This window comes from Pteropus vampyrus, unplaced genomic scaffold, assembly GCF_000151845.1.
Source record: "Pteropus vampyrus isolate Shadow unplaced genomic scaffold, Pvam_2.0 Scaffold213, whole genome shotgun sequence".
NCBI classification, from domain to species: Eukaryota; Metazoa; Chordata; class Mammalia; order Chiroptera; family Pteropodidae; genus Pteropus; species Pteropus vampyrus.
The window spans coordinates 828,180-842,234 of record NW_011888994.1 but is presented as its reverse complement, the minus strand read 5'-3'; the positions used below and the strand labels follow the sequence as shown (position 1 = coordinate 842,234).

At 39.0% G+C, this 14,055-nt stretch overlaps 1 protein-coding gene across 6 annotated transcripts in view; it reads left to right on the top strand.

Annotated features, from left to right (window-relative positions):
• Nucleotides 1-14,055, top strand: part of ARHGEF28 (Rho guanine nucleotide exchange factor 28) — a 272,376-nt gene that overhangs the window by 151,073 nt on the left and 107,248 nt on the right. Inside the window, exon 1 of one of the 6 annotated variants that reach the window (XM_023538181.1) lies at nucleotides 4,750-5,181. The exons of the other annotated variants lie outside the window; for them this stretch is intronic. Coding sequence (XP_023393949.1) covers nucleotides 5,097-5,181 — 85 coding nt within the window. The 5' untranslated portion in view covers nucleotides 4,750-5,096. Of the gene's footprint in view, nucleotides 1-4,749; nucleotides 5,182-14,055 lie in introns of those variants that run through there. 6 annotated transcript variants of the gene reach the window in all.

Genomic DNA, 14,055 nt, shown 5'->3' with positions numbered 1-14,055 from the left:
TCATTTTATACCTCATAGTTAACTTATTTACATGTGAATAATCATATAAAAGTCTATAGAACAAGTAGAACTTTGAATGTTGAAACTGAATAAGTTCATTTTCGGCCAGGTTTGGGAAAATTGGAATTGGAACATGATTAGAATAAATCTGAAATGCAATCGTAGGTGTTGCTCTAAGTACCTTGCCTCTTCCTAGTACAAGGAATTTATAACGAGATACGTTTCTAAACCCCCACCGGTCTCTGTCCAGACTTAGATTTCGTGTCCTTGCTTCTCCCACCTACAGGGCCCCTCACATCCTCTATCCACAGCTGCCTCTCCAAGATAAATGAAAAATTCCTCATAATTTATTTTTCAGGAAAAACTAAGTCAATTTGTCCTAATCCTTTCCTTTCAGGTATTCCCAGAACTTCATGTTTAAAACAAAATGAGGTCTACCAATGATCTTTTTTTTTTTTTTTTTTTTTTCCCCAAGAGAATCAGCTAAGTAAGAACCGATAACTATAGCAATCTGAAACGCTGTTGGAAGCTTTGACAATATAATTCTTCAGCCAGAAAACCTATTATTTTCCTGTCCTGAAGTGTTTTGGGTATTTTCCTTTGATACTACCTGCGGATATAGCATAATACAAGTAATGTCATCTTATTGAATTCCTAGATAGTATTCATTTTTTTTCCTTAGACAATAGGATGACATAAGGGAGCATATTGGAACCTCTGAAGGAACATGAAGGTTTTTCATTGAAATAAATCAAGTTAATAAAGGTAGATGAGAAATAAAAAAAATTATTATTTTTAAAGTAAGGTAATATTTTGAATGATGGCATTCTAGGATTTCAATTTATGACAACGGTTGTTGCACCATGTTCCCAATTCACATCTAACATACGTGAATTCAATTTTATGGGCTCTGTTTAAAAAAACAAAACAGGATGGGCAGTAGGGAGAAAAATAATAATTTAAACTTTGGGTGGCTCCACCCATGATTGCATTCTATGAATGTAATGTCCCCAAGCGAGTGTGACACTGGTGATATGAATGTTCTGTTCCCACCGTGTTTGTCATAATGAGCACATCTAACCACATGGATATGAGCTGCACTTTTAAAGATCCTCATTTCTATATGACATGGCCTCTCAAAGCCAAACATTTCACCTAGTGCCCAACCAAAGTGACAATGTTCTCCAACAAAGAAATGCTTAATTTGAAATTAGATGACATGGTGCCCTTCTAAGGGATTTTTGAGGAAAATATTGACCATCTGAGTTTCACCTAATACTAGAACCTGAGGGTCCATTAAATTGTCACTGTGCTGAAGTTATCCAGAATAGGCTTGTTCTGGCATTAGGGGTGTTTTCTCCTCTTGTCTGTATTTTTTATGACTTTTTTCAAAAATGATTTCTAGCAGTGTTAAAAAAGGTGGTAGTCAAACAAGGGAGCAGAGAAGAAAAGCATCTTCCCCCTCCTCTTTCTGCCTGGTATAATTTTTTGAAAAGTCTTTGCACGTTGCCATTTCTCAGTTTTGAAAATCAAGCTATTACTTCTGAGGTAAAGATAAGAATACTTCAGTGTCTACAATGTAGAAGATAAAATATAACGAAAGAGAAACTTTATATTTAATATTTAAGCTAAAACTTATTGAAAACTTAAGTTCTTTACTGTTGTCTCTTTGTTCTCACAAATCTTTGAAGTATAAATGTTGCGATTTAATTTTATATGAAACAACTGAGGATCAGAAATTACGAGTGACTTGATTAGGACCACTAAGCAAATAAGTGACAAAGCCACTATTTGAGTCCAGATATATATGGCTCCAAAAACCCGTGATTTTTCTTTTTGCCTTGCGATCCTTAAAAACATGAATTAAAACACAGTTCTTACCCTCAAGGAATTTGAGGTCCCATTGGAAGATAAGAAAGATATACAAATATTATAATTCAGATCAAAATATAAATACCCTTTTAAGGAAGTTTAATTTTATCGAACTTGAAAGGTAGGTGACCTGTTTTCCAGATAAGGAGAATCAAAGAAAGTTTCTCTTCTATATAAGCCTTCCAGAAAGCTGAAACTTCAAAGCAGCAGCAGCTGCCCTTGATAATTGTAACCTTATAGAGGTTATTTTCTAAGTAAGAGATTTTCTAATTAAAGGAGGTCGATGAAATCATTCACACTCCTGCATCATTGTGGTTGTATGATACCTGGTGAGAAAGTGGCCTTGGGGATATATTACATTGAATTCTATCCACTGCAATTGCAATCAGCCAGAGAAAGCAAAGAAATTAAACCATCGAATATGAATGAGATGTAAATAACATCTTGAATTAATTTAAATATTGGCACAATGAGAGGAAAAAAGCCAACTACTAGAGAAAACAAGGAGGATAAATGACCCATGTTCAGGAGAAATTATTGGGTGGGCAAGAAAATGAGCTGGCCTAAAAATAAAAAAGGCTGTATAAACACAATATTTTCTACTTCGCTTTATATATTAACTGTGTATGACTGGTCAGTGCAAATCATTTTATTCTTTAAAAGTTGTTGATAAATAATAAAACGAATAGATTTGAAAATTTCTTATTGGGTTTCTTACGTGTCTTGGCTGGGTGTCTCACCTGTATTGGGTAGCTCTAGTAGTTCTGTCAGAATAATTTCCATATCAATAGTCAATTGATATGTAATTAATTGGTCAACAGGGACTGGACTTTGGAGAAATTTAGATTAAGATGGATCTACCCGGATATAGAAATGGCTTTTACAGAGTTCTTTTATATATCTCTGTCTGCACTGTTCTGAAGTTCTTGTTATCAACCACTGATAGTCAAGGGAGGAGCAGCCTACTCCAGTAGTTTGCTGACCCGAGGCTTATCCTACTTAAGTGGCTCTAAAACTTCACTTTGCATCTGAAAGAAAGATAACAGTATCTCCTGGTCTAGCATTTTCTTTGCAGTTTGGTGATCTTCTGTACTGGTGGAGGTTTCCTTTCTTTGGTCTATGGACATCTCTGAAGGCAACCAAGGGTACGGGGACCTATGCACATCCCAAGTATTGCACGGAGCCTTAGAGAAAAATGGGCTTTCTCTACCCATAATTACTGCTCTTTTTTCAAATATACTGTAGTGACCAATAAAATGCAAATGTACTTTTAAATCTTTTATAAGAGTTCATGTAGCTTTTTGTCAAGATAAGTGTTTCAATAAGAAAATATTAAATATACTACAGCTTTTGTGTAAAGATTCTTCATCCTCAGGTAGAGACTAATAAGTGTAAATCATTCATTCAGCACATGCCTACAATGTCCCCGACAGTGTTTTAAGCCCTAAAACTGAGAAAGAATAAAAATACCCACCCACAAGATTTTATGTATTTCCTTATTAAAGATTTATTGGACTAAAACTCTCCAACCTGATGTAAGAGTTGAGAGTAATTTATCCTTACAGTTGCACCCAGCTGGTTAAGTAGAATATGTAATTATTCTTCAAATAAAAGGCCACAAAATAGAAAATTATTAATATTTATCTTTGTTTAATTGTAATGCTTACAATTATCTTCTAGTTGTATTTTGTTCTAGTTGTATATTTATGTAGGTAACCATATATAAAAACACAGTAGTGATTTACGTCATTCTGATTTTGATTTAAATTTGAAATTAAGTGGTTTCTCCCTTTTTCTACTTCTCTCTGTGTCCCTCACCAAACCCCTACCCAGTCAGATAGGATTAACTGTCATGGAGCAGGTTATGCATCTATTTTCTTACACAGCATAGCACAATAGTGCCAACAATTTGGGAAATAATTGAAGTAAAGAGATGAATATTAACGAGACACATATTGTCATGCTCCAAGTCTGCAGAGTAGAACAGATCCTCATTATTGTTTCCACTCTCCTTTAGTTTATTCGAGTGTCAGACAACCTCACAAAACAGAACACAACACTTCTTTCTAACGCTACTACTAAAAGCTTAAAAGAGACTCCCCCATGAGATTTGGGAGATTACACACACACACACACACACACACACACACACACACGTATTTTCTACTGTAGGTCTTGGTTCTTGTGCTTGAGTTTATATGGGGCACGTGTATCTGAGTGCTTCTAGGGAGTAGGGAAGTAGTTTAGCCAGTGCAACGATATGGGGAGATGGTAATGGGCTTCTACTGAATGCCAATTACTGAGAGTTAGTTGTTCAGGGACACTGCGTTAGAACTGTTGGTTTGTGGTAGTCACTAGCTCTATTGAGAAAACTCCAAGTTTAGATCAGAGCAAAGGTGCCCAAATTCTTATGATCGACAGCCAAACTTGGCAATAATTTAAAAAAAAAAAAAAACCCCAATTGTGCTAAATAGTAGTAGATGACTTTGCCTGAATTTAATGAGATGAGTACAATTCTGTATACAAGCCAAAGCTCCCAACCACTTCAGGATTAAAAGGGTGGGCAGACTGGGCGTTAAATGAATTATCAGAGCTGTTTTGGCTCTTGGATCTGAAAAGCTGCCAAACTGCCAATGGTATGAAAGAATAGAGGGCTCTGGAAAAATCCTTGCCCCGAGTGTGATGGCCTTTATTTGCCTGTATATGGCGCTTTCTGGCTGTCCACACATATAAACCTCAACCTTTATCTAACACTGCACAGGGTGGCTTTTCTGAGAAATGATCCTCTAGCTCCAGATCTAAACAATCACCTGCATTTGGAAGCTTTTCTTGAATCACAAGCAGCTCTTTCAATTACCACTTACCTTTCTTCTTCATTTCCATTTCCAGCCACCAGAAGAGGGGAGTTAATGATTCATTTGCTCCCAGTGACCTTTTGAATAACTGGACTGTGGTGTACCAGTGCAACTCTTAGCTCCCTCTGTCTCCTCCTTTTGCTTCCCTAGTTTGGCTTTAATATTTACAGCCTCCTTCTTAGTCTACAAGCCCGAACGCCTGAAGGAAGCAAAACATTTATTGCCTCTCCCTCCCTGTGTTCTCAAGCTTTTCACTCAGCCCCATTCCTTCCTTTTACATCACATGAGAAACTCGCCTCCTGGCTGGGACGCCCGAGTTCTTCCGGAGTCTCTACTGTTGAATCTATTGATTTGACCAAAACAAAAAAGATGGATTCTGACTCGGACTCACCTTTTAACTACTCGTGGCCTTCCTTCCCCAAAATGAAGATTCGACGGAGGGTGTCCAAACAAGGTAGATTACGGGATCTTTTATTCCCTCCGCCAGAGCCAAGCCAAGAATCTTCATATTCTTACCTTTCTCTTCCTTGTTCTTTTGCCAGACTGTTTTCTGATGAAGTGCGTGTTTATACTTGTCTTTATAAAACTCTCACTATATAAATACTTTACATATAAATATCTGAGGTGAACCTACTCGTTCTTACCTTCCTTTCACTTTGTTTAGTTCAAGGTAAATGTTTTGGATTCACTTAATCAGAGTTATCTTGACAATAAAGAGTCCTATGGATTTAAATGTGCTTGGCTGTTGTGGGATATGCAGAGAACTATACATGCATTTGATACCCAGTTTCGGCTTCTTTTGTGTTTTAGTTTTCAAGTGTGTGTTAATTTAAAAAAATTTTGTATTTTAGAAAACTGTTCTGTTTTATACTACTTTATTGATTTTTATAGATTCTCTAAGGAAAGGATTTTATGAAACTAATTTCAACAAGAAGACTTATATATCTCTAGGGGATATAGTCATATATTAAAAAGTTTATTAACAGTAATTACCAAGTATGCAAAAATCATTTCCTGCCTAAGGAAGAAGGGCCATTTATCTGTAGTGTGATTAGGAATGGAGTGGGTTTATACCGCTTGTTCTCCCTCACCTGCAACCCACTCTTGTGTGGGCCTTGGTAACCAAGGGGCAAGTTGGTGTTCGGGTACAGCAGAGGTGTCTGCTGACCAGTGTCCTTGCTGGACTCAGCAGGTGGTGATTGTTGCATTCTGAGATTTACCAAAACAAGAAAGGTAGTCAGTGAATCTTTTCCATCTCTTGTCTTGTCTCTCTGTGTCTATGTGGCTGTTTTTAATTTAAGAAAAAAGGAACATTTTCATGAGCTCGCCAGCAGAAGAGGTGTCTCTGAAAATGGGCATCTCTGTAGCATTGTCCTTGGGGAGCAAAATTCTTTATTCTCTAGAGCAGAATATTCTAGTGCATTTTTCCCAGAGAAAAATGGAGGCCGGCAGTTGTCGACACACCTGGTTCTCTTCAAGAATCTTTTTCCATTTTCTAAAATAGAGGGGTGTGTGTGTTTGTTTGCTCTTTGGCTGGGATCAAGGCCAACCTTGGGAAAAAGATGGGTTAAGCATCTAGGGGTGGTAGAAAGCTTCAGCCTGAACAAATCTCCCATGCTGCTCAGCTGCCATGAAATTCTATTATGGGAGACTTAAAAAATTTGTACAACATTCTATTTTCCTGTTATCCTGTTTTAAAATTAAATTTTTTCTTCTTTGGTGTAAAGGGCCATGATGTATGCAACTTACCATTAAATGGTTCAGGGGAAAAAGAATACACTTATGAGAGAGCACAAGTATGTGCATGTCAAAGCAAACACAGATACAAATGCAAAATGGAGTAAAATATTAACAATAGGTAAATCTGGGTAAAGGGTAATGTATTGGTGCTTTTTGTGCTATTCTTCCAGGCTTTCTGCAAGCTTGAAATTATTTCTAAATAATTTTTAGAAATTTTAAAATTACTCCCGAGAGGAGAGATATACTAAGTCACTCAGACTTTAGAGTTAACATTGTTAGTTTTGGTACATTGAGAAGTTCTCGAGAACAGATACCAGTTTTGTAAGACTGCTGTGTCTTTGTGCTAATTCTAACCCAAGTAAATTTGGAGCAATAATCTGTTCAATATATTTTTCTACTTACATTTCCTGGCTGGCTGACTGAATGCCTGTGTTGTTGGGGGCCTGGGTAGCCTAACAACCTGGAGAGATGTAGGATTAATGATTAGGAGGCCAGTGGAGAACCTTGAGTGCCCAGTGGAATTGGAGGAAATGCATTAATCATGCCCTTCTTTGAAATCCAAAGTTGGAGCCCAGCCACTTGGAGCTACAGCAGAAAGTCATAACATAGCTATGTGTAAATTAAACTTGACTCAAGTGAAAGCAGGTACCCGGAATATGAAAATGATTAACTATTTGCTGCTAATAAACAAAAGACAGGTGGAAATAAGATTGGTAGCAGAGAGTTGGGGATTGTCAGACAGTGTTGCATGCTTCCTCTCTTCATTAAACCGTGGCGACTTAGTTGTGAAGAGTGGGTTTGGTCATGCTGTAATGTTAGCTGGACAGGGTCCCAGATGCATAGGTCTCAGAGATGACCTGGTTCAACCACCTCACTTTACAGATGAGGGTGATGGGGCCCAAAGAATTGAAGTGATGAGGAACTGTTCACGTGTTTTACAAGTATTTCCAAAGTGCCGAGCTCCGTCCTAGAGGGTGGGGCAAAGTGGTGAACCAGACAGATACCATTCCTGCTTACAGGGGCCTTAACTCTGGAAATGGATCTCACATCCTGCAGTGACTCAGGCATGCCACCTCTATGCGGCAGAGGAAAACCCAGAGACCTGATATTTTCAGCCCGGTGATTAGTTTGTGAACTGCGTTGTGTTGTCTCTTAGAGCAGGGGTCCTTAATCCCCGGGCCGTGGATTGGTACCAGTCCGTGGCCTGTTAGGAACCTGGCTACACAGCAGGAAGTGAGCGGTGGGCAAGCAAACGAAGCTTCATCTGTATTTGCAGCCAGCGCAGGCATCACGGCCTCAGCTCCACTTCAGATGATGAGGTGTTAGATTCTCATAGGAACACCCGTCCCTGGTGCTGAAAAGGTTAGGGACCGCTGTAGACTTAAGGATGATCTGATTATTATAGTCTTTAAAACCAGGGTGACTTGAATTTCTTTCTCATTCTTTCCTTCTTTATAATCATTACCAACATCATTCTCAGAATATGGTTCCAGTCACCTGGGAAATCATGAAGGAGGTTATGTGGGCTTGGAATTTCAGGCTTATTAACAAACCTCTCATATTTGGTCAGACATATTCTCTTTTATTTTCTGATACTCTTTCTCTGTCCTCACTCTCCTTGTTATATTATCTTTTTTTTTTTTTTAATACCCCTCCTGTTCACTATTCTTTGATAGACACACATGTACATACACATAATGGGATTGTTTAGAGAGGTGAAAATTTAGAAGATTTAATAACAGAAGGAAAACTAGATTAGCAGTTACTTATATGTCACCAATACCTATATGTCAACTAAAAACTGCATCTAGTACTTTCTTATCCTCATGTCTTTAGAAGAAAAGATAAAAGGATGTAACTTAGAGGTAGTGCCTTTGGAAAGGACCAGTATCTAGAGGGGCATGTGCTATTAGCAGAAGAGGAAAGCAGTTAAAACCAAGCCACCCCAAATATATTCCTAGGGTTCTCAAGTGTTGCCCTTTGTCATTTTATGGGCAGCCCTGGGACAGGCTGTACTGGGAGCCTAGTGGTTAATGATTGGAGTGAGCCAGAATTCACAACCGTTCTGCTTCAAGGACTCCAGGAATGTCTGGATTTTTGTTTTGTTGGAGATTTTGTTTTTGGTAGGAGAGTCAACCAAGAAATTTAATATTTATTAATCAAAGGTTTGAAAAGATAGGGATTAAGCCTTACCTAAGTTTCCCATAATTATCATTTAATCTTTAAAATGCATTTTAAAATATAAATCATCAGGGCAATCCCTGGAATGTCAAACTGTCTTCTGTGCCTTTCATTTACTTATGCGTCTTTTCTCATTGTCTCTTGCTCCAGCTCAAATCATATGCCTCTCTAATGACACTTTGTGTCATTAGAGACAAATGAAAGAACACTTTTCATTTTTTTCCTTTTTGCTGGTGCAAAACCAGTCTGTGGTTGCCAAAGGAGGGATTGCCTATCAGAAAGCTGTGGGCAAGCAAGTGAAGCCGAAGAATGTAAAGAGTGCCAAATTTTCTGTAGTCAAAATAACTAATACTTATACAGTACTTAATTGATCATAATAATCACTGTTTACTAATATAGTACTTATATAGTACTTAATTGTACTTATATAGTACTTAATTGATCATAATAATCACTGTTTACTTTACATATATAGATATTATCTCTGTTTTACAAGTGAGGAAACTGAGGCTTAGAGAGTTTTAAAGTTCTTCCTAAGGCCATACCAGGAAATGTAGGGAAAATAATCATGGTAATATAATGAAGAAAATGAATAGATGAGTGACATATATATGGTGTTTTTTACATGTTGTCTTGTAAAAAACCTGTGTGTTAGATGTGGTTGTTACCTTTATCTATTATTTGGGGGCTCTGAGGCTCAGAGAGGAGAAATGAGTTGCTCAAGATCAGAGCTAATGAATGGTAGAGTCAGGCCTACAACCAGGACACTGAGTTCAGAGATTTTAGTCTTTCCAGCATTTTTCGCCACCTTTTAGGTAGAGGCAAGGGATGGTGAACTTCAGTGAGTAGCTACCTTATGTTCAAAATGTGCCAGTGTGTCTCACCATCTTAGCTTTTCCCTCTCTTGTAAATCTTTGACTAGGAATAGAGAAGGCAACAGAAACTCTGGAGGAGCGAAATGGGAGTGCTGTTTCTACGTCTCGATACACCATACACATAGTGTGAAGAACATGTCATTGATTTGGGTGGGAAAACATGGACATACAACTGGAGAACTGGATAGTTGACTGAGGAGAGGCAGGACAAATTGAGAGAAGGATGGGATAGGAGGGCTTCCGATGTGTCCTGGAAAGTTCACAGCTTTGTCCCAGACAAAGAAAGATAGAGAGATTGAGTGTGCTGGGAATGGAGATGAAAATCGTGAGACCACTGTGTGGGCCTTTTTCATGAGCTTATTGAGTGTTTGGAGGGCAGATACAGAGTCTGAAAAGAATAATTCCTGACATAATAAGTATTAAAGGTATAATGCCATTTCAGAAAGTTTAATGATCATTTTTAAAGGTGAGTTACTTTTATCTCATGAATGTATTTATCTTTTTCCTATCCTCCCTTTCATGAAGTTTTTTGGGGGCACGCCTCTATGCTTTCATGTGCTTGTGTGCATTTAGTCCATTCCCCAAAAGACGCCCGAATACCATGGGAGGAATAAGTCACTACAGAAATCCTTATTAAGGAAGAGAAACATTTTCCTAAGTGACATAACCTGCTAAGATTCCATTGGCTCACAATGGAGATAGTGTCTAACTTCATGCAGAGCAGTTTCAATTTTGTTCTCTGCCTGGAGGCCTACCTTTGCCAGCAGAAGAAAGGAGGCCTGTTATAAGTCTGTTGCCAAACAACATAGCTATGAACTCCTCATGGCTTTTTTGAGTTAAACAATTACTTTGCCAAATATTTGAAACTGATTTTTTTTCTTCATTTCGGGCTAGTTCAAATACTTAGGCAAGTTGTACTTCTACATCAATCTCTATAAATGGGAGGGAGGCACTATTTCAATTTATTACCTCATGTTCAGGAGACTCCTCTCTATCATTCTGGTTTTGGGGAAGGATCAATGGTTATTTATTCAGGTACATTAGTTAAGGCAGAAAGTGATAAGTTCCATAGGAGAGGTCAGAACAAATTACATTGAAGTTCATGGTGAAGACACCAGGTTAAGCTAAAGGCATCATGAAAGGGATGTCATTTCAATAGCCTGTGGTGAACGGGTGGGGTTTTAACAGGCATGTGGTCCCAGAGATTCATACACAGAGCATGTCAAAGTGAAGGAAAATAGCCCAGGCTTGTGCACTGTTGGTTCATGGGGATACAGAAATGTAGAGTGCTGTCAAATGTTACACTGGTCTCGATGCTCAGTTTTGTATGGCAGCATCCTCCTTCCCTTCGCTGAACTACACTCGCGTTCCTTTGAGGGTTGTCCCTCTACTGCTCTGGCCATGGGTCCAAATGCTGCTGCCACCTCCTCATGTGACCTTGCCATGGATGCAGTGGGCTGGGCACCCCATCCAGTTGGGCCAATCACAGCACCCCTACTGCCTTGACATAGCTACTGGTCCAAGGTTTCAAAAGGTGGGGGACCGCTGTGGTAAGGAGAACAGCAAGTGCAAATGGCCTGAGGCATAGAACAGCAAGGCCAGTGTGGCTAGAGTAGTTGGCAGCTTCGGAGAGGTTGGATGAGGGTGGAGGAGGGCAGGTTATGTTCAGTGGGATATTGTAATTTATAATAACAAATACATATTTGGTCTTTGTCCTCATTTCTGGCACAGAACTCCTAAAACCCTTAAAATGTCCTAGGTGATGAGAATGATAAATGTTTCAATGGGCAATTCTGTTTTGCTAGCATAGTTTCTGTCTCTAGTAGAACTCAGTTACTTTTTAGAATATTTAGTGGGGGTTAAAAACACGCGTTTCTAGAGATAGATGCTGGAGAATTGGAGATCCTCATGACTTTTGAGGTGGACAAAATCACTTTTATGTGCCAGATCATAAGGGGTTTGAATTATTCATAGGGTTTCTTATAATGACAGCATATAGGAGCATCTTCTTCATCTGTTTTTTGTCTATAGTCACCTGAAGTATTCTTGACCGAGTACTGCCACTTTTTTGAGATCTTCCACTTCTGTCCTGGTGTTTGCACATTGTGTTAGTTTTCTTCCTCTCACTTTTCCCTTTCTGTAGCCTGATATTTGCTTCAGGCCTTGGAGAACTGCATCCAGGAGGAAAGGAATTGCTGACTCAGTCCAGTCCTGCCAAAGTCTGTACAGCACACGTGACTGAACATCTTGATAGCGTGGGGGAGGCAAGGGCAGGAAAAAGTTATTCACATATGTAATAGTCTTCTTTTTTCACATAAATATATGTCCTCTTGAAGGCTATTTTGTGCTACTACAATTAGAAGTGAGAACTTGGAAAGATTTGGGAGAAAATTGTTGTTCTCCGAGGACTATATTTTCTTCCTCTCTTCCCTTCTTCCCTCTCCCTACCTCCCTCTGTGCCTCCAGTGGATTCCAAGGGAAAACGCTTGTGTTCTTCTTCGATAATTTTGATAATTAGGTCTTTCAAAACAGCAGAATAGAACTTCCTTTAGGATCTGATTTTAGAGTACCAAGTTGTAGCTTGTATTTAGAAGAGGTTTTAAACTGCTGTTCCAAGGGGGATGGCTGAGCTGTTACAGCTCTCATCGCGGCTCCTTGGAATCCCTGCACTTCCATCCTCAACTTTACCCTGGTTAGCAGGACCAGTCCAGAGGCCCGACCTCCTCCCAGGCCTCTGTCTTCCTTTTATAGGACCCCAGAGGGGCGAGGCAAGGTCTGAGGGTGGATTAGACATTCGGACTGATTTCAGAGGCTCTCTGATTTCGGTAGACAAAGGTTCCCCGATTCTCCCAGACACGTTGTGGTCTGGACTGAAACCTGCAGAGTAACTGTAGCTTATACATGACCCACAGGAAATTCCTGGGCTGATGATACTTTTGAAATTTGGATGGATCCTCTCTGTAACCTGAAGTCTAACTTAGAAGAGGGAAGCCAAGAGGTTTTTCCAGGCCAAGACTAATATCAGGAGAATCCTGAGAGAACCTTAGAGTAGGCAAGGGGATAAATGACAGTTTACTCCTGAAAACGTTCACTCTCACCTGTGAGAGTGGTTTTTTTTCTTTCTCCTGGAACACACTCAGACTACTGGTAGAAGGGACTATCTGTGAATTTCAGAATATAGTAAAGTTTCTTTTGAATTTGGGAATTTGGGAGATAACATGCTACAGTGAAAAAGGATGTCTTTGTCAGCACGGTTTGCATTCTGGTCCTATCAGTTAATAACGCTGGCAGGTTAATCACTCTCCTTGGGCTTTAGCTTTCTTGTCTGCAAAATGAACGTGATAATACCTCATGTGATTATGAAAAATAGGGTTGGCAAATGAGTAAAAATAATACTATGTACTCTTGGGTAAAACATTTCCAGATAATATGTTTACATACATATTATCTGATATGGTTGATTTACTGATAATCTATATTGAATGAGGTTCTACAGTTGTTTTTTTTTTTTTAACATAGGAGGCACATTTTAAACTTATAACTTATTTTCTCCTCTTATTTTAGATTAAGAAATAGTTATTATTGGAGATCTAGAAATTATAGAGAGTAGAGTTGGAAAGAAAAAACCACTTGTAGTCTATCACCTAGAGATAGCAGTTAACATCTTAGTTTATCTTCATTTTCTTCCCAATACCTTTACTTTGCAAATTTGCCTGATCATTCCATCATTACTTTAGTAAAAGAGTAGCCTACCTGATATTTTAAAGAGATTAGGGTATATTCTTGGGCTACTGCTACCAGAGGGCATGTGATGTGGTGTCACATAGGAAGCTTAGCACCTGTGGTATTCTGCACAATGGGAGAAGCTGTTTTTAGCTCAGACTTCCAACTGAGAAGTTACTTGTCCTACCAGGAAGGGCAAAATGAAACTCTCTTATCACTGGGCTTTATAGAAACAGGACAAAACCCAGAGGTAACTGGCGGGAAGAGCTTAGAGGAGAAGAAAAGCCTCGCGGCTATTTAGGGACTTGTCAGGGGACCTCTTCAGGAATAGCCCATAACGACTGTGCCTTGAGGAAGTTTTTAAGAGTCACAGATGGAGACTAGGGCCCTGGGCAGGGCGCAGCAGGTAGCATAGTGCCTGGCAGTCAGTAGACACACAGTAAATGTTGAAAAAAAGAATGAATGGGTGAATGAATGAGAGAAATAAAAAAAATCGATGCTCCCATCACAATCTGGGGTAGAGCAAAAACAGCTGGGCAACCCACAAGCATACCTCCAGAATCTGAGGAAATGTTACCAGGCCAGAAGAGGTTAGTTTCTTAATTGTACCTGGTACAAGGAGGTCTTTTCTGAATGAAAAAGAATTTCCACCTTCAGAGGATATTTGTTGAGTATCTACTATGTACCTGACATGGTTCTATGCATGGGAGATACAGTGAACAAAGCATTCAAAGTCACTGTTCTCATGGAGCTTACATTCTAGTGGATGGAAACAAACAATATACAATAGATACAATATATTAAGTGAT